Source organism: Ovis aries, chromosome 26, assembly GCF_016772045.2.
Source record: "Ovis aries strain OAR_USU_Benz2616 breed Rambouillet chromosome 26, ARS-UI_Ramb_v3.0, whole genome shotgun sequence".
In the NCBI taxonomy this organism is placed as follows: Eukaryota; Metazoa; Chordata; class Mammalia; order Artiodactyla; family Bovidae; genus Ovis; species Ovis aries.
Window position 1 is genome coordinate 34,249,462 of NC_056079.1, and position 20,565 is coordinate 34,270,026.

At 37.2% G+C, this 20,565-nt stretch overlaps 1 protein-coding gene across 1 annotated transcript in view; it reads left to right on the plus strand.

Annotated features, from left to right (window-relative positions):
- Positions 1–20,565, plus strand: part of ADAM18 (ADAM metallopeptidase domain 18) — a 135,485-nt gene that overhangs the window by 61,228 nt on the left and 53,692 nt on the right. Inside the window, exons 11-13 of the mRNA XM_027962623.2 lie at positions 2,106–2,242; positions 3,614–3,797; positions 19,896–19,991. Of these exons, the coding sequence (XP_027818424.2) occupies positions 2,106–2,242; positions 3,614–3,797; positions 19,896–19,991 (417 nt within the window). The remainder of the gene's footprint in view (positions 1–2,105; positions 2,243–3,613; positions 3,798–19,895; positions 19,992–20,565) is intronic.

The window sequence follows — 20,565 nt, forward strand, 5'->3', positions numbered from 1 at the left end:
TGGAAATACTAGACCACCAGATCTGCCTCTTAAGAAACCTGTAGGCAGGTCAGGAAGAAACAGTTAGAATTGGGCATGAAACAACAGACTGGTTCCAAATAGGAAAAGGAGTAGTCAAGACTGTATATTGTCATCCTGCTTATTTAACTTATATGCAGAGTACATCATGAAAAACGCTGGGCTGGAGGAAGCACAAGCTGGAATCAAGATTGCCAGGAGAAATATCCATAACCTCAGATGTGCAGATGACACCACCCTTATGGAAGAAAGTAAAGAAGAACTAAAGAGCCTCTTGATGAAAGTGAAAGAGAGTGAAAAAGTTGGCTTAAGGCTCAATATTCAGAAAACAAAGATCATGGCATCCGGTCCCATCACTTCATAACAAATAGATGGGGAAACAGTGGAAACAGTGAGAGACTTCATTTTTTGGAATCCAAAATCACTGCAGATGGTGATTGAAGCCATGAAATTAAAAGACAATTACTCCTTGGAAGGAAAGTTATGACCAACTTAGATAGCATATTCAAAAGCAGAGACTATACTTTGCCAACAAACGTCCATCTAATCAAGGCTATGGTTTTTCCAGTGGTCATGTATGGATGTGAGAGTTGGACTATAAGGAAAGCTGAGCACTGAAGAATTGATGCTTTTGAACTGTGGTGTTGGAGAAGGCTCTTGAGAGTCCTTGGACTGCAAGGAGATCCAACCAGTCCATCCTACAGGAGATCAGTCCTGGGTGTTTATTGGAAGGACTGATGTTGAAGCTGAAACTCCAATACTTTGGCCGCCTGATGTGAAGAGCTGACTCATTTGAAAAGACCCTGATGCTGGGAAAGATTGAGGGCAGGAGGAAAAGGGGATGACAGAGCATGAGATGGTTAGATGGCATCACCGACTCAATGGACATGAGTTTGGGTAGGCTATGGGAGTTGGTGATGGACAGGGAGGCCTGGCGCGCTGCAGTTCATGGGGTCACAAAGAGTCAGACACGACTGAGCAACTGAACTGAACTGAACAGTGTGATAATTTGATACTAGTTATGGAATGGTTCCAAAAATTAATCAATACATCCATCAATCCACTTTATTTATGAAAGTGCTTAAGACCCACTTTCTTGACAGTTTTCAAGTATATATTGCAGTCTCATCAACTGTAGTCACCATGCTTTATACCATACACATACACACACACACACAATATCTTTATTTAGGGTATGGATTAAATTTTACTCATGATAAATTTTTTGGATATAGAAAAACTAGGAAGTTCTAAAAATTTTTGTTTGTAAGTTCTAAAAATTATGTAATAATTAAATAAATGTAATATACACATTTATTTATGAAATGAATGAAATTTCATTCATATGAAATGCTACTCTTCACTATTGTCAGTCTTTTTGTGCTGACATCTCACTCGAGATTCTTTACCATGGCCTTGCCTGTGTCTTGAACTTCCATCCTGTCATTTCTTTACTTCATTCATTATACTACAACCTTGAACAGGTTCCCAAACAAGCTTGCTACCACTATTCATAATGGTGGGTCATTTCCCAAACTTTGTATCTCATCTTAAGCATCAGTGCCAAAAATAGACTTTTCTAACTATCTGATCTATACAGTTATACCCCTCCTCAGAATTCTCTGTTGAAGAATTCCATTTCTTTAGAGCACTTTTCATGCTTTCTTTATATCTGGTAGGTTTGTTGTTACTTTCCAAGTAATTTTTTTTCCCCTCTTCTGTAAAATATGCTCCAAGTGTGGACAAAGTCCCTTCTTTTCATACATGCCACTATATTCTCATCTTTTTTTTTTTTTAATCATAGTGCCTGGCCTATGTCTATATTGAACTATATTTGTTAATGGAAAGTATTGATTTAATAAGAAAATTAAATGTGTTTGATTACATTTTACTTTATCTCATGCTCTTTATTAAGTTATCTAGTATGGATATTCAGATTGATGATTTATCAAAATGAAGTAGAAATCTGGGCAACATGGAAAAGTATTAAAATATAAAATTTTATAGGAACAAAGCTCTTTTGATATATTTCTTGCTTTCATTTTCTTCTCATATGTTGATTTTCTCTTCAACTTTCTTTATTTCAGTATCCAGGCACAATAACATTGGAGGGATTTTCAGTTATTATAGCTCAACTACTTGGCCTTAAAATAGGGTTAGCATATGATGACATCCAGGAGTGTTCCTGTCCAACAGCTAAGTGCATAATGAACCATGAAGCAGTGTAAGCGTTGTTTTTCCTCTCAAATTAATGTCATGCACATATTTGTGCAGTTGGTTACAAGACATGAAGAATTTATTTTTTATACTCAATCCCACATCAAAAATTGGGAAGGAATGTTGTGCAAGAGGAGAAATCACACTAGTGAGTTTGTCCATGTGACACAAGACTCCAGAAAGTAGTGGATCCCATAACAATGAAATATTCACTAAAGGGAATTCAAGGAAAAATGTAGATTTATGAGGACTATGAAATATTGTATTCACACAGATAGTTTTGCTGTTTATATTGTTGTTGTATCTGTTGTTCAAAGCAAAATCACCTTCGGTGATGTAACATAGTACTAGTCCCTTTGGCTAGTAAGGGAACAAAAAATAAGAAAATATTTGAAGAAAAATGTAGATGTCCTTATTTGCAGATATTATGATGGACTACCTGTGCAAAGGCAGCAGAATCAGTCAGCGTACCATCAGAACAATAACATCAGAAAATTCGTCAGGGTGATCAATCTTGAAAACTAGTCTGTGTACCAGCACTAAGGAAATAGATAACTTACTATAAAATGTCTAATTTTTCCAGAAGTTCATACATTCAGTACAATTCCAGTCAATATTTTAGATTATTTTTAAGGAATTGGATGAACTCTGTAGAAGGCATAAAATGGAGATAATAGACATAAATGACCTTTTAGTGATTATGGAGTGGAATTTATAATCAAAGGAGAGATTTTATTGATGGGACATATGACATATCTATAGACTGATCAAAATAAAGAGAAGAGGAGGAAAAAATGATGATGTTGGATATAAGGAACACAGGAGCAAAATCACGGAATAATGTAGGAGAGAATGTAGGATCCAGTGCTTAAGTAGAGGGGCTGATTTTAATAGAGCTGGATAAATTCAGTTATTGTAATAGAATGTTAGGAGTAAGTAGATTGAAACATACGCATTACCATCTGTAAGACAGATAGCCAGTGGGAATTTGCTGTATTAATGCAGGGAATCAAAAGCTGGTGCTCTGTGACAACCTAGAGGGGTGGGTTGGGGAGGGAACTGGGAGGGAGGTTTAAGAGGAGGGGACATGTGTGTGCTTGTGGCTCATTTGTGTTGATGTATGACAGAAATTATCACCATATTGTAAAGTAATTATCCTCCAATTAGAAACAAAATTTTAAAAAATTAGTCATGATTTACATTGTCTCCACCAAAAAGCATTAGTTTTTCGTTTGAAGCATCTAACAATTCATATTATATATGGTGCATATGATATATGGTGCATATATATATATAATATTCACATTATATATGGTGCATTGTTTAGATGTGGTTTTATTAGATAGGTTTATTTAACCTGAGGATTATTTCATTTTAGAGTTTCCAGTGGTGTAAGGATTTTTAGCAACTGTAGCATGCATGAATATAGATCTTTTGTTTCAACATTTGAAGCTCAGTGTCTTCAGAAGTTTTCAATATTGAAACCATTCTACCAAAATCAATCAGTGTGCGGTAATGGAATTTTGGAAACTCATGAAGAATGTGACTGTGGCAGTGAACAGGTGAGTGATTAAGACTGAAATCTGAGCACAATTTTGTATGTTTCTAATAAGCAACCATGGTGTATATGGAATAATATATGCAACTAAGTCTTCAGTAGAATTAAGATATAAAAATGAGGATAAATTAAGATGTATGAATCACTTCCACATACCTCTTCAATTGAGAAAGTGAGTAGTCATGAAATCTGGATTTATACACACCATTCCCAATTATGCCAGCAGAGAATTTTTGAGTATGTATACTAAATGAAATCTCTTTTAACCTAAATCTTATGACTTCAGTCTCTGTTTTCTTTATAAACTTCTGAGTTTGTTCCAGCGTTTTTCCGTCTTTTGTCATTGTGAGAATGTCTAAACATTATAATGTGTTTTTCTTAATTATTCTCAAATACTCGCGTATTTTCAGGTTTCAGGATGATCAAAATTTGTTCTTTATAATCCTTCTAAAGATAAATATAGAATCTATTATACTATATCTCCATCAACCAAATGTGCAATTAACACTATTCTCAACTGATAGGACCAAATATTTAGTTTGTTATAGTATCATTATTCTCTAATATTTAACAATCCCCCCATTTACATAAAATAAAATTTCTTCATGATTCCTCCCCTGCAGCTATATGACTTTCTCATCCACCAACATAATAGCTAACCACTACTCATTTATGTAACTTAAATCCTTACAAATTCTCTTAACCATCTACCATTTCCTTATATGTTTGTAGGTATGTATGAATATGTGTGTGCATATGTATGTATATATGTTTTCTGACTATCTCAGATTTTGAACTGTCATCTTAGTTTTTTGCCAAATAGCATTATTCACATCTTGCATTGACCTACCCCTGAATATGTGCCAGTTACTTAACAAATCTGATTATTTTTAGTGAAAGATAAAATGAAGCAGCATAATCCAGGGCTAAATCTACACAGTGTGAGTTTCCACAACTGCAGGCTACAGATAGACTGGTAACTATAGCACATGCTGACAGTGCTCTACCATATTTCCTTGGCACTGATTATTCCTGCAGCATATTTTTGCTTCATGTACCTGATATTTTGTGTTGTAGTATTTGTTCTGTCCCCAATAGAGTAGAATACTTGGGCAGTTATCAAGGAGAACTTAGTGTACTCAGGACTAGCAATCAGCCCTCAGATAATTAGGATTGTGGATAATGTCCCCAATTGTTTGCTCTGCATGAGGAAATTTTCTAAAGCATGCTCTACATCAGAGTTCTACAAACTGTAGCCAATGGACTACACTTTTGTAAATGGTACTATATTGGAATGCAGCCATGCTTATATGTTAGCATGTTGTCTATGACTGTTTTTGTGCTATAACAGTGGAGTTGAATGGTTGCAACAGAGACCATATGGCATAGCATTTCTACAAAACTGAAACTATTTGCCGTTTCATCCTTTACAAAATATGTTTTCTGTCCCCAACTCTGTATCATTTCCCAGAGGTACTTGTGGGATATTTTTGATTTTAACTTTTTATTTTGCATTGGATTATAGCCAATTAGCAATATTGTGATAGTTTCAGGTGAACAGTGAAAAGATTCAGTGATATATACATATACATATACATATACATATACATATACATATACATATATATATATATATATATATATCCCTTGGACCGCAAGGAGATCCATCTGGTCCATTCTAAAGGAGATAAGTCCTGGGTGTTCATTGGAAGGACTGATGCTAAAGCTGAAACTCCAATACTTTGGCCACCTCATGCGAAGAGTTGACTCACTGGAAAAGACTCTGATGCTGGGAGGGATTGGGAATGAGAGGAGAAGGGGACAACAGAGGATGAGATGGCTGGATGGCATCACCAGCTCAATGGACATGAGTTTGAGTGAACTCCAGGAGATGGTGATGGACAGGGAGGCCTGGTGTGCTGCAGTTCATGGGGTCGCAAAGAGTCGGACACGACTGAGTAACTGAACTGAACTGATATGTGTGTGTATATATATATTCATTCTCCCCAAACTCCCCTCCCATCCAAGCTGCCACATAACTTTGAGCAAAGTTCCATGGGCTATACAGTAGGTTCTTGTTGATTATTCATTTTAAATATAGTGGTGTGCACTGACAGCCACAAGTTGGTTCTCTAAGTCTGTGAGTCTCTTTCTCTTTTGTATGTAAGTTCATTTGTATCATTTCTTTTTAGGGTCTACATATCAGGATATTTCACATCATATTTCATATGATATTTCATCTTCTGTTTGACTTACTTCACTCAGCATTACAATCTCTAGGTCTATGCATGTTGCTGCAAATGGCATTATTTCATTCTTTTTAATGGATAAGTAATATTCCATGGTATTACAATCCCACTGCTGGGCATATATCCAGGGAAAATTATAATTTAAAAAGATACATGTACTCCAACGTTTATTGTAGCCCTGTTTACAATAGCCAAGGCATGGAACAATGTACATGTCCATCAACAGAGAAATGGATAAAAAAGATGTGGTATATAGACACAATGGAATGATACTTGTGAGATTTAGCTTTATCTTACAGGAGCCATAACCAGCTCACAAATTTGAATGTGTTGGCTTGCTTCCCTTCCCTAATATCCCATGCCAGTTCTTTGGTTTAAACAGAATGGACCTTCAAATACATCTGCTCTCAAATCCCTGGAATTTGTGGCTGTGCATATTACATGGCAGAAGGTAATTTGCAGAAGTAATTAAACTTATGGGCCTTAAAGAAGGAGCATTATTCTGGATTATCTGCATGGGCCAAGTCTCAACATATGAGCCCTCAAAAACAGAATATTCTCCAGGTGAAATCAGAGAGCTGTTACAGAAAGGGGCTCAAAAAGCCTTGGAAAGTGAGAGGGACTCAAACTGCTACTGCTGGAGGAAGACACATGGAAGAATAAGAAGAAATGTTGGTATTTTCTTGGAGAAAAGACTAGTCCTTGGCCAATGGCTGCCAAAGCAACAGGATGCTTTTTCTCCAAATTGTGGTTTTACACTTGTGAGACTGTAAGCAAATAACCTGACCTAGTTTACCTATCTGAAATTCTGACCTATAGAAAGTATGAGAAAATTAGCTTGTGTAATTTTAAGTTTGACCACTAAGTTTGTGGTCATTTGTAACAGCATCAGTAGGGAAATAATACACTTTCCAAATAAATTACTAATATACATCCTTATTGCAGGCTTTCCAGGTTGCTCAGTGGTAAGAATCTGCCTGCCAATACAGAAGATGTGCGTTTGATCCCTGGGTTGGAAAGATCCCCTGGAGAAGGAAGTGGCAACCCACTCCGGTACGCTTGCCTGGGAAATCCCATGGGCAGAGGAGCCTGGTGGGCTACAGTCGCAAAAGAGTTGAACACAATTTAGCGACTAAACCACCACAACAATCCTTGTTTCAGAGTCTCTTTCTGGGAAAACTCAAAGCACATTAGCTGAATCAGAAATTGTCCTGGGAAGCAGATACTCAGGATTCTGGAGCTTCCCTGGTGGCTCAGTGGTGAAGAATCCCCTTGCCAATGCAAAAGAGTTTCCATCACTGGTTCAGGAAGAATCCACATGCCACAGGGCAACTAAGCCTGTGAACCACAACTACTGAGCCTGTGCTCTAGAGCCCGGTAGCCCCAACCACCAAAGCCCGAAGGCTCTAGAGCCTGAGCTCTGCAACAAGAGATGCCGCCACATTAGATGCTGCCACATGAGAAGCCTGTGTGCCACAATTAGAGAAAGCCCACGTGCAGCAATGAAGACCCAGCGAAGCCAAAGATAATAGGAAAAATGATATATAGATATGATTCTGAAAGTGTATTTCATGCTGGCCACATAGTAATAGGTACTCATGTACTCATTTCTGGACTTGGCACATTTGAATAGATGCACTTGAGAAACTTAAACCTCCAGATTCCTCAGAAGCCCCTGGGCTGTGAAGTTACTGCCCGCCTCCTGGTGGAGCTGAGCATCACATTGCATGTGGACCACAGAGACTTACATGAGGATGCCTATTCTTCTCAAGATCTGTCTCTGCCTTTCCTTGTTGGTACCAGACTACCAGTTAGTGTCAAGTCTAAATGCAGCCCAAGTGAATATTGGAATAAAGAGATTATTTCTATGAATTGTAGAATTTGCTAATACGTATGGGCAAGAACATGGAGAACATGCCAGGGGGAGATATCAAGGATGTTGGCCCCAAGATATTGAAATATAAGCCTAGAGGGATTGCGGGCAGGAGGAGAAAGGGACGACGAGGATGAGATGGCTGGATGGCATCACTGACTCGATGGACGTGAGTCTGAGTGAACTCCAGGAGTTGGTGATGGACAGGGAGGCCTAGCGTGCTGGGATTCATGGTGTCGCAAAGAGTCAGACATGACTGAGCGACTGAACTGAACTGAACTGAACTGAACTGAACTGAAGGTATTGATAGGGGGATGTTGTCTAGTGAACTAGGATTTAATGCCTTGGTAGGGGACTTCCCTTGTTGCTCAGCTGGTAAAGAATCTGCCTGCAATGAAGGAGACCTGGGTTCGACCCCTGGGTTGGGAAGATCTCCTGGAGAAGGGAAAGGCTATCCACTCCAGTATTCTGGTCTGGAGAGTTCCATCGACTATACAGTCCATGGGGTCACAAAGAGTCGGACACAACTGAGCAACTTTCATACTAGGGGACTTCCCAGGTGGCTCATTGGTCAAGAATCTTCCTGTGATGCAGGAGGTGCAAGAGAAGCAAGTTCGATCCCTTGGTTGGGAGGATCCCATGGAGAAGCGAATGGTAACCCACTGCAGTGTTCTTGCCTGGAAAATGTCATGGACAGAGGGGCCTGGTGGGCTACAGTCCATGTGACTGCAAAGGGTTGGACATGACTGAGTGAACACGAGCATTCTTTCATCCAAGATAACCTAGGGCCAGCCTTGATTTGCTGTTGAGTGGAGCCTTGAAGATGGGAAACAATCTGGGCTATAATAAATGAGGTTGTTATGTCAGAACTGCCTTAATGGAGTAATACAGGAAGAGTCAAAAGTTGAGTAGTGGCCATATTTTAATACAAAAACTAGCACCTAATTATTTGAGTGGCCCAGAGTGTACCCCTTTCACTAAAGCAATGAAGAAATGCATTTCCAAGGAGATTGCAACATTGCTGAAAATCTCAGTGGTAGCTTTCTTCTATAGACTAGGATTGATGGTTGGAAGTACCATTATGGAGCTGGGCATTCAGTGTTACTAGGGATTGCTGAATTCCAAAATAGCTGAGGCCAAGCAGCTGTGGTTAAGAGAGATCTGGGTGGTCAATGATGAGAGTCCTTGATGTATGTAGCTGAAAACTAACAAGAGGGGAACAAAGGGCTGTTGCCAAAAATTTCTAATGGAAATTCACAATTCCTTGCTAATTTATGCAACTAAGCCAGTTTCAGAGCCAGAGCTCATTGTTGAAGTTGAGGTTGAGATCCTACAGTAGCCCCAGTAAGGATATAAAGCAGCAGTTTCCTCAGTGATTCCCCCCTATAGTGACCTCCAGCTGTTTGCTGTAGCTGTTCACTGGGGAAGACCCAGATCATTATAGGATGATGAACAGAGCATCTTTACTTGAGAGGCTTACAAAGAGGACCCAAAACACCATCATGGGTAGCATGGGCATGTAGAGAATCCAAGCGGTACCTGGCATCTTTGGTAAAATCCATCTTAGAGTAGATCCAGTAGATTCCTTAGCCTAACCTGTGGTCATGTTGCTAGTTCTTCTGTGACACATTGAGGTGACAATGAGAAGGTGACAGATACTCACCTGGGTTCCCCAATATGTGGAGTAACAGCTACAAGAATAGGAAAGGATAAATATAAACACCTGGAATTACCAGAATAGAAATTAGCAAGCAGAATGTATTCTGGATGAAGAAATCAATAGGCAAAGTAGAAAGTAATTTGAATCAGATTACAATGGAATGTAATGAACACCAAGACCATTGCAAAAGGATTAGTTAGCAGATCTAACAGGGCTGACATCAGAAGACCCAAAACACCTTCATGGTCAATATAGCTTCTGTATCCAAGCATCCTACACTCAAGTGCAAGTTCTTGTTATAAATAAATAAAATGAGTAAGACTCTACTAGCAATAGTAAAGAAACAAATCAGGGATAACAGTACTTAAAGGTGAGACAACACTGTGTGGCATCAAAACCATTGATTTAACAACAAGGAAAAAACAAATAAACAGCATTTACAATTGCACTGATCTCAAACACTACCAAAGTAATGCTCAAAATTCTCCAGCCTAGGCTTCAACAGTCTATGAACAGATAACTTCCACATGTTCAACCTGGATTTAGAAAAGGCAGAGGAAGCAGAGACCGAACTGCCAACATCCATAGAAAAACCAAGAGAATTCCAGATAAGTGTCTTCATTGACTATGCTAAAGCATTTGACTGTGTGGTTCACAACAAACTGTGGAACAGTCTTCAAGAGATGGGAATACCAGACCACCTTACCTGCCTCCTGAGAAATCTGTATGCAGGTCAAGAAGCAACAGATAGAACTGGACATGGAACAATGAACTGGTTCCAAATTGGGAAAGAAGTATGTCAAGGCTGTGTATTGTCACCCTGCTCATTTAACTTATATGCAGATATGAAATGTCAGGCTGGATGAAGCACAAGTTGGAATCAAGATTTCTGGGAGAAATATCAATAATCCTGGATATGCAGATGACACCACCCTTATGGCAGAAAGCAAAGAGAAACTAAAGAACCTCTTGATGAAAGTGAAAGAGTAGAGTGAAAAAGCTGACTTAAAACTCAACATTCACAAAATGAAGATCAAGGGCTCTGGTCCCATCATTTCATGAAAAATTGATGGGGAAACAGTGACTGACTTTATTTTTGTGGGCTCCAAAATCATTGCAGATGGTGACTGCAGCCATAAAATTCAAAGATGCTTGCTTCTTGGAAGAAAAGCTATGACCAACCAAGCTGCTGCTGCTGCAGCAACTTTGTGTAACCTTGTGTGACCCTATGGACAGCAGGCCACCAGGCTCCTCTGTCCACGGGATTCTCTAGGCAAGAATACTGGAGTGGGTTGCCATTTCCCTCTGTGACGATAGTCTAGAAAAAGAAAGTGAAGTCGTGTTCGACTCTTTGTGACCCCATGAACTGAAGCCTACCAGGTTCCTCCATCTATGGGATTTTCCAGGCAAGAATACTGGAGTGGGTTTCCATTTCCTTCTTCAGACCAACCTAGACAGCATATTAAAAAGCAGAGACATTACTTTGCCAACAAAGGTCTGACTAGTCAAAGCTATGGTTTTTCCAGTAGTCAGGTATGGATGTGAGTGTTGGACCATAAAGAAAGCTGGGCACAGAAGACTTGCTGCTTTTAAACTGTGGTGTTGAGGAAGACTCTTGAGAGTCCCTTGGACTGCAAGGAGATCAAACCAGTCCATCTTAAGGGAAGTCAGTCCTGAATATTCATCAGAAGGACTGATACTGAAGCTGAAGCTCCAATACTTTGACCACCTGATGTGAAGAACTGACTCACTAAAAATATCCTGATGCTGGGAAAAATTGAAGGCAAGAGGAGAAGGGGACAACAGAGGATGAGATGGTTGGATGGCATCACTGACTTGACGGATATGAGTTTGAACAAGCTCCCGAAATTGGTGATGGATAGGGAAGCCTGGTGTGCTGCAGTCCAAGGAGTTGGACATGCTGCAGTCCAACTCGCAAGGAGTTGGACATGACTGAGTAACTGAGTAACTGAGTAACTGAACTGAACAAAGAATAACATGAGTAGAAATAAATATGTGAATAGCATAATATATTTTAAGGAAATAATGTGCATAATTTTAAAACTTAGAAAAGTTCATACCAGTTGTCTTTACTGGTAAAATTTAAAAATTAAGAAATTATACTGATTTTGTGCAACATTACCTAGAGTATAGAAAAAAGCTACATGCTGTAATTCATTTTTAAGGATAAAAGAACCTTAATTAAAGGGCTTCCCCGGCACAGTAGTAAAGAATCTGCCTGCCAATGCAGGAGTTGCAAGCTTCTATCTCTGTGTCCAGAAGATTCCCTAGAGTAGGAAATGGCAAGCTACTCCTGTATTATTGCCTGAGGAATCCCATGGACAGGGAAGCCTGTTAAGTTACAGTCCATGGGGTGGAAAACAGTAGGACAGAACTAAACACACACACACACACACACACACACACACACACACACACACACACAAAACCTTGATACAATGTCTAATGAGACTATTTCAAGGATGGATTTATGTATGCTCATATTTCTTTTTTTTACGTTTCACTTTTATGTTTTAATATAAATTTATTTATTTTAATTGGAGGCAAATTATGATCACAGAATTCTCAGTAAAAGTTATAAACTGAATGTAATGAAACCTGCACACACATGCACTAGCACACACATTACAGAATTTATTGGTTTATTTAAGGAATTTTAAAGAGTGATTATCTCAGTGGAGAGATAATAAACGTCTGTTAAAAGGGAACTTACTGTATTATATGGGAAGGTGTCTATAAAATCTTATCATTAACATCATATACATGATGGTCTTTCTCCCTGAAGTCCGTAATGAGGCATGAGGCCCCTATTATCTTTTATACTTGATTTTGAATGTGATGCACCAGCCAGCAAAGCAAAGTAGGAAAACATTTAACAATTGGAAGTGTAACTTCATTCCTAATAATTTGATTGTATAAAATTAAGACCTGAAATAATCCAGAAATAAATTATAATTTGTCTATATAAGTGCATGTATCAAGGTCATTGTTTACATAGTTCACAAAAATAAAGAGACTTCTTTATATCAGCAATAAATTAGAAAAAGAAGTTTTAAGACACCATTTACAACAGTACTAAGAAACATGAAATGTTTAAGAATGTGTCCAGTAAAATATGTACAGGACCATGGAATAAATAAAACTGCAAAGCATTGCTAGGAAGAATCATGGAGATATTTAACAAATTCAAAAAGAATCCTTATTGTAAGATTGGAGGAATTGATACTGATATTGTGATTTCTCTTCAAATTTATCATCTCTAGATGCAATCCCAATATGTATAAATTCATCCTCAAACAAATATAGAGTTATAAAATAGAAGGGGATTTTACTAGCTTTTCAGAAAATTGTATATATTCTACTTTTGATCAGAGAGGGCAATGGCAACTCAATCCAGTCCTTTTGCCTGGCAAATCCCATGGATGGAGGAGCCTGGTAGGCTGCAGTCCATGGGGTCCCTAGGAGTCGGACACGACTGAGCACTTCACTTTCACTTTTCACTTTTATGCACTGGAGAAGGAAATGGCAACCCACTCCAGTGTTCTTGCCTGGAGAATCCCAGGGATGGGGGAGACTGGTGGGCTGCCGTCTATGGGGTTGCACAGAGTCAGACACGACTGAAGCGAGTCAGCAGCAGCACACCAAACTTGAAAAGTGAAAATTTCTAATAGTTGCATTGTTAATTGTAAAACCAAAATTAGTGGATCATTTATATCCTATTACGCTAAAACCCACTGATCTATATCACACTTCAAGTGTACCTTTTGCATGCATATAACTTTCTAATTTCTAATGTTGTTTCACTGAATTATGCAGTTTCTAAATATTGATACTTTTCATTATAAAAGACTATAACCTTAATTCATTAATATCATCACTAATATCATCAGAAATGTAATGAAAAATGAAGCCTCTGTGGATGGTAAAATTTTCCAAAATTCTAATTTTTACTTGAAAGATTCAAATTCAGTTGTTTTCCTTGGAGTAACAGGCATATTTCATTCACTTTTAAGAAAATATCTGCCAAAACGAATACAATATTGTAAAGTAATTAGCCTTCAATAAAAAAAAAAAACTCAAAATTCAAAAATCTAAAAAAAAAAAGAAAAAGAAAGAAAGAAAGAAAATGTCTGCCAAATATCCAAGACTGAAAAACTGGTTTGTCCATCAGTTGTTCTCGCAAGTAAAAATGCTTTCTATGGTAAATGTGACTAGTCAATCTGTAATGCAAAAAATCATAAAAGTGTTTTCCTTGAGAATCTATACTAATGGAGAATATATTGTGATTATGCATAAACTGAATGGGGGAGGTGTGGAGGTGCATATAGTGTTGAACAAAGTCAGGTTCTGTTTGGCAGTAAGAAGAGGGTATTGGATGCTGGTTAAGCCAGGAACAATATCTGCTCCAACACTACAATCATATATAAATATATATGTGTACATGTGTATTCCAGATCACTGAATCCCTTCTAATGAGCTATATGTATAAAACTGTGTCAGCGTTAAACTGAAAAAAAAAAAAAGGCACTTATGAATGCTCTCCATTTGTCACACAATATTAGAGGAATGTTTAAAGGTTAAAATTCAGCAAATTTAGTAGTTTTTTACCTCTTTACCAAAGACCTCCTTAAATGAAGCTGTTGAGTACATGATGGTGAATGATACAATGACCAAAAGCTTTGATTTAAACTAGACCTCCAGCAGTTTCATATGAAATTGCTTTTACCTGATCAATGCAAATATCAACACAATATAAAAGACAAAGTCTAATTATTATTAAGAATTTGTTGAATTATAGACACCATTAAAAATATTTTAAAGATCTCCCAAGATCTGCCAACTACATTTGGAGAGCTTATAGTTTGAGCTAGTTGGCAGATAATAAACATAAAATTTTTGACTAATTTTAATAGTAAAGAAAAATTCAGTATTACGAAGTCACACACACAAACACACACTATAGCCTAGTGTAGCAAACATAGATGCGAGTCTTCTATGATAAATATTGACAAATAAATTCATGGTAAAGAATCTGCCTGCAGTGTGGGAGACCTGGGTTCGATCCCTAGGTTGGGAAGATCCCCTGGAGGAGGGCATGGCAACCCACACCAGTATTCTTGCCTAGAGAATCCCCATGGACAAAGGAGCCTGGTAGGCTAGAATCCATGGGGTCACAGAGTTGGACACGACTTGCATAAATAATCAAAAGAAAAGTCTACCCAGTTGAGGTTTATTTGGAAGAACACAAACTAAATTTATCCATGTGATTATTATACTAAACAAAGAAATAAAAACATATCACAACTAATTGAGGAAGAATCTTTAACACTAAATACTCCTTCTTCAAAAATGTACTTCAGAATAAAATTTAGTATCAGTTTTAAGAAACTTCCTAGCAGTAATTTACAACAAATTTAATATATAATAGTGACTCATTAGAAGCAGATCCATTATATTTGATAATAAAAAAGTGTTATTGCTGTTAGAGTACAATAGTGGAATACCTGAGACAAAAAGTAATACTCTTTAGTTTTTAAAAGTCAATAAATAATTAGAGAATGAAATAACAAAGACATGTTTACTACACTCTTAAAAAAACCAAACTATGTAACAAATTGGTGTAAAGTTAATGAGCTCTTTCTAGTACATTGAAAGTCTAAGTGATTTAACAAAACTGAAAGACACAGAAATTGCAATAAATAGATAGCTGTTTCTTTTAAAGTCAAATTGCATTCAATTTAATCTTTATTAAATCCCAATCAACACACCCCTCTTAACCTGAATTGAACTACCCTTCTGCAAAAGCAATTCCAAAATTTAATCTAGAAATATGTTAAACAAGTACATGAATCTATTTTAATATTTTGGAGCAATGGCCATAGGAAATTAAATATACATACACACATACACACAAGGTGATAATGGGAAAAGAATAACAACAAAATAACATTAAAGGGAATAGATGGTTCATGGCTTGATTATTGCTGCATCACCAGCACACAGAATAGTATCTGATATATATTCCAGGCTCAACAAACATGTTGATTGAGTGAATGCATGGATAATGTAGTTCTCATTATAATAACATAGGATGTGTGCAAGTGGGTGAGGAGTGACTCTGATACATTTGAAATATCCCATTAGGAACAGTGTTACTTGGAAGTTTATTCCAAAGTTTTTCTTAAAGAGAACTAGGGAAGAATGCAAAGGGACTTTTGATGTTTTAAACATTTTTATAGACTACTCCATTAAGGTTATTTTAAAATAATGGCTATATTTCTCTGTGCTATATAATATACCCTTATTGTTTATTTATCTTACCCTTACCTCTCTTCCCTTTGCTACCTGGTAACCACTAGCTGTGGGCTTCCCTGGTGGCTCAGTGGTAAAGAATCCACCTGCCAATGCAGGAGAGGTGACTTTGATCCCTGGGTTGGGAAGATCCCCTGGAGAAGAAAATGGCAACCCATTTCAGTATTCTTGCCTGGGAAATCCCATGGACAGAGAAACCTAGAGGGCTGACAGTCCATGGGGTAACAAAAGAGTTCGATAGGACTTAGTGACTAAACAACCACCCCTAGCTGTATGTTTCAGTTTTGTTATGTCTATTATTTGTTTTCTCTTAGATTTTGCATATGAATGACAACTACAAAGGAACATTTTAGAAAATGAGTTCATTTTGGGGTAATTTTGCCTTGCTGCTGCTGCTGCTAAGTCGCTTCAGTTGTGTCCGACTCTGTGCGACCCCATAGATGGCAGCCCACCAGGCTCCCCAGTCCCCGGGATTCTCCAGGCAAGAACCCTGGAGTGGGTTGCCATTTCCTTCTCCAATGCATGAGAGTAAAAAGTGAAAGTGAAGTCGCTCAGTCATGTCCGACTCCTAGCGACCCCATGGACCGCAGCCTACCAGGCTCCTCCATCCATGGGATTTTCCAGGCAAGAGTACTGGAGTGGGATGCCATTACCTTCTCCAATTTTGCCTTACAAAATATCAAAACATTCTGCGAGGCTGTTAAATTCAGCTCACTGTGATATTGGGCCATTGGCTTAAGAAATGAAAGTTGACATCTATACATCTGTATCTACTTATATGTCAGCATTTAGGTCTATCAACTGATATAATTTTCTAAATATGAAAAAATTATATAGATACATAACATTTAATTTCCAGGGTGAAAATAGTTAATGTCATAAGAGTTATCAATTCAATGCATTCCCTACTAGGAAGGGAGAAACAAGCCCTGAAAATGCGGAATCTGAACTATTATCAGCTGAGCCTCCATGTTGCTAGGAGCTGGTCTGCTGCTGACAGACAGGCTGCAGTGTTCCCCTGTTGAAAATGAATGATTTTATACAAGATCAACATCTGTAATCAAAATGGATGAAGGAAAAAGAGTAAAGCCACTCTTTAAGCAAGGCCCTCCACTTTATTTCGGAGAAGGGTAAAACCTGAAAATTTTCCAAGTTATAATAGTAACCAAACACCCCCTTTTCCTGGCCAACGAGTAATTCTTGCTTCTTTACCAGTTTCAACCCTGGCATTAATACTGTCTTTATTCTTGTGTTTGTGTGTGCCCATTCCCTCAGTCGTGTCTGACTTTTTGTGACCGCATGGACTGTAGCCTGCCAGGCTCCTCTGTCCATGAAATTTCTCAGGCAAGGATACTGGAATGGGTTGCCATTTCCTACTCCAAGGGATCTTCCTGACCCGAGGATCAAACCTGTGTCTCCTGCATTTGACAGAAAAATTCTTTACCACTGTGCCCCCTGGGAAGCCCCTTTCTTCTTCTAGATAAGAATTATTAAAATACCCAAACATAGATGAACTCCTGGTTTCTGATAGCATCTATTCTTGCAAAGTCCAGTCTCTTTAAACCCTCCCTAAATTAGCTAAGCCTCAATCCTCTAACTACATACTCTCATGGAAGTGTATGCCGTTCCCCATGGCATTTGTTTTCCTTTGCAGAAACTATTAATAAACCCAGCTTGTTCAACTCAGATGTGTCCCAGGTAGATTTTGGGAGAATGGCATTGGCACCTATATCTTCATAAGTATCCCCTACTTTATACAAGTGTAAGCTCTGTTTTTGCACTGACACACACACACGTGCAGGTATGTGCATTTATTTATTCCCGTATTCACAAATACATTGATGAGTAATAAATACTAGAGTAAATAGCCCACAAAATATGGAGGGGTATATTTCCGGAAAAAAAATCTGTAAGTTTTAAAAAACAACAAAATATCAGTAAAATATTGATAATATTTGATAGTCTTGGCATGTTGGAGGGCTTGGTGATGAGATATAAAATGCAATAGTCATAAAGGAAGAAGAAAGTTGCAAGTTACAAGAAAGGACAGACACCATTAATAAGACAAATAATAAACTTCAAGGAAAAGTTATTAACATAGAGAGGGAAAAAGGGTAATCAGAGATTTTTTAAAAGCCCCTCATGGAAGCAACCTAGATGTCCATCAGCAGATGAATGGATAGGAAAGCTGTGGTACATATACACAATGAAGTATTACTCAGCATTAAAAAGAATGTATTTGAATCAGTTCTAATGAGGTGGATGAAACTGTTGCCTACTATACAGAGTGAAGTAAGCCAGAAAGAAAAACACCAATACAGTATACTAACACATATATATGGAATTTAGAAAGATGGTAATGATAACCCTATATGCAAGACAGCAAAAGAGACACAGATGTATAGAACAGTCTTTTGGACCCTGTGGGAGAGGGAGAGGGTGGGATGATTTGGGAAAATGGCATTGAAACATGTTTAATATCATATATGAAACGAATCGCCAGTCCAGGTTCGATGCATGATACTGGATGCTTGGGGCTGGTGCACTGAGATGACCCAGAGGGATGGTACAGGGAGGGAGGAGGGAGGGGGGTTCAGGATGGGGAACACATGTATACCTGTGGTGGATTCATGCTGATGTATGGCAAAACCAATACAATATTGTAAAGTAATTAACCTCCAGTTAAAATAAATGAATTTATATATTTTTTAAAAAGCCACTCCTATTTAGAGGGGGAAAAAGGAAAATGAATAAACAAAAATCCTTATGCAAAATGGTGAAAATTGTGAGAAGGAATGATTATTCATAAACCAAATTTTACAAAATGCAAAATCATTTTCAAACACACTAGCAATCAGAGAACTAATAATAAGAATAAGGCACCATTTGCAAGTTACCTTGTTATAAATTAAAGTGATTGCTCCTAATTAGTTTTGACAAACATTGTTTGGTCATGCATCCTTATTTCCTTTTCATGAAAGAATATATACATGCAGATACACTCATGTAATGATATTGAACTTTGGAACATTAAACACTGAAATAGAATACAGAGAAAAGTTATACGCTCTAACTCATTTTTTAAGGATAAGATACCCAGTGAGACCCTGAGGAAACTGCAGGATATGATCACAACTTCAGAGTTTACTCCATATTTTCTATTTTATTTCTATGATGGGAATATTTACAAATATATATCCACTCACATAAACATAAGAAAAATTGGAAACAGTTAAAAAATTTTAAATGAAGAAGAATCTTATTAAGGACAAAATCTTTAAAACTTGATTTTTTAGTAAATGGAAGATATTTAATTTTAGAAATTCTTAAGAATATAAAAATATTAAAGAATATACAAATTATATAAATGCAATGCATTTACTTGAAAAATATTTGGTTAACATTATTTAAATTATTATCTAATTTGAATAATAGTTGACTGCCATTTACCTTATAAAAATATATATATCAAAATATCCTTTTTTCAATGTATTTCCATTATAGTAAAATGTGGCACATGACTCCTATATTAAATATATTTTTGTTATATATATATATAGCCTAACTTTTCTTTAGCTTTATTCATAAAGGGAAATTTTAGTAAACAAGTCACTAAAAAGAGGGCCGGGAAAAGTTTTCTCTTAGAAATTCTAATGTTACATTTCCATTTTCATGTTATATTTATGTCCAAGTTATATCCAGATGAATTATAATTTCCATGTTATAATTCCAACTGATTAATTAATTACCACATATTTTAAATATTGAATGCAAATGATCAACCTTTTTTTAGATATTATTGACTTAGTTTTTGTAGTTGCATGTGCCTTTGAGAATTCTAGAAATAGTAAAATAATAAAGTTTCACTAAACATAAGTATATTACATAGTTGAAAAGTTGAACACAATAGAGTGCTAAGTAGAAGCTGAGAAACAAGAACTATTAAGTGGTGGAACTAAAATGGTATTTCTTCTTATGAAATTTTAGGAATGTCAGTTTAAGAATTGCTGTGATTATAATACATGTAAACTGAAAGGCCCAGTACAGTGTGCTTCTGGATCATGCTGTACGTCAAAATGTGAGGTGAGTTTCCAACATTTATGTTGATGATTAAATTGTGATAATAGAATGCTATATAAATTGAATTAATGTAGAATTGATAGACTTCAGAAAAAATTCAGTGGAACAAAGTAGAGAGTGCATAAACAACCATGGGCATTAAGGACAAATATGGTGAGATAAAGAAGACATTTAAGATTAGTACTGATTCTTCCATTATGCTGAAACCTCAGTTCACCATCTTCTAATTTATCTGATAAAGAGTAGAAGAAACATATACCGTCCTGTACAAACAAAATAATAATAATCAGCTCTTAAAGCAATTGTAAAGTCAAATGTCTAACAAAAAAAATATAACAGAAATAGCAGACAAATGTGAAACACAGTTTGTGAAAGTGAAAGGCACTGAGTCGTGTCAAACTTTTTGTGACCATGTATAGCCCCTGTATCAGCTCAGTTCAGCTCAGATCGGTCGCTCAGGCATGTCCTTTTGACCCTATGGACTGCACCACGCCAGGCCTCTCTGTCCATCACCAACTCCCAGAGTTTACTTGAACTCATGCTCATTGAGTCGGTGATGCCATCCAACCATCGTTCT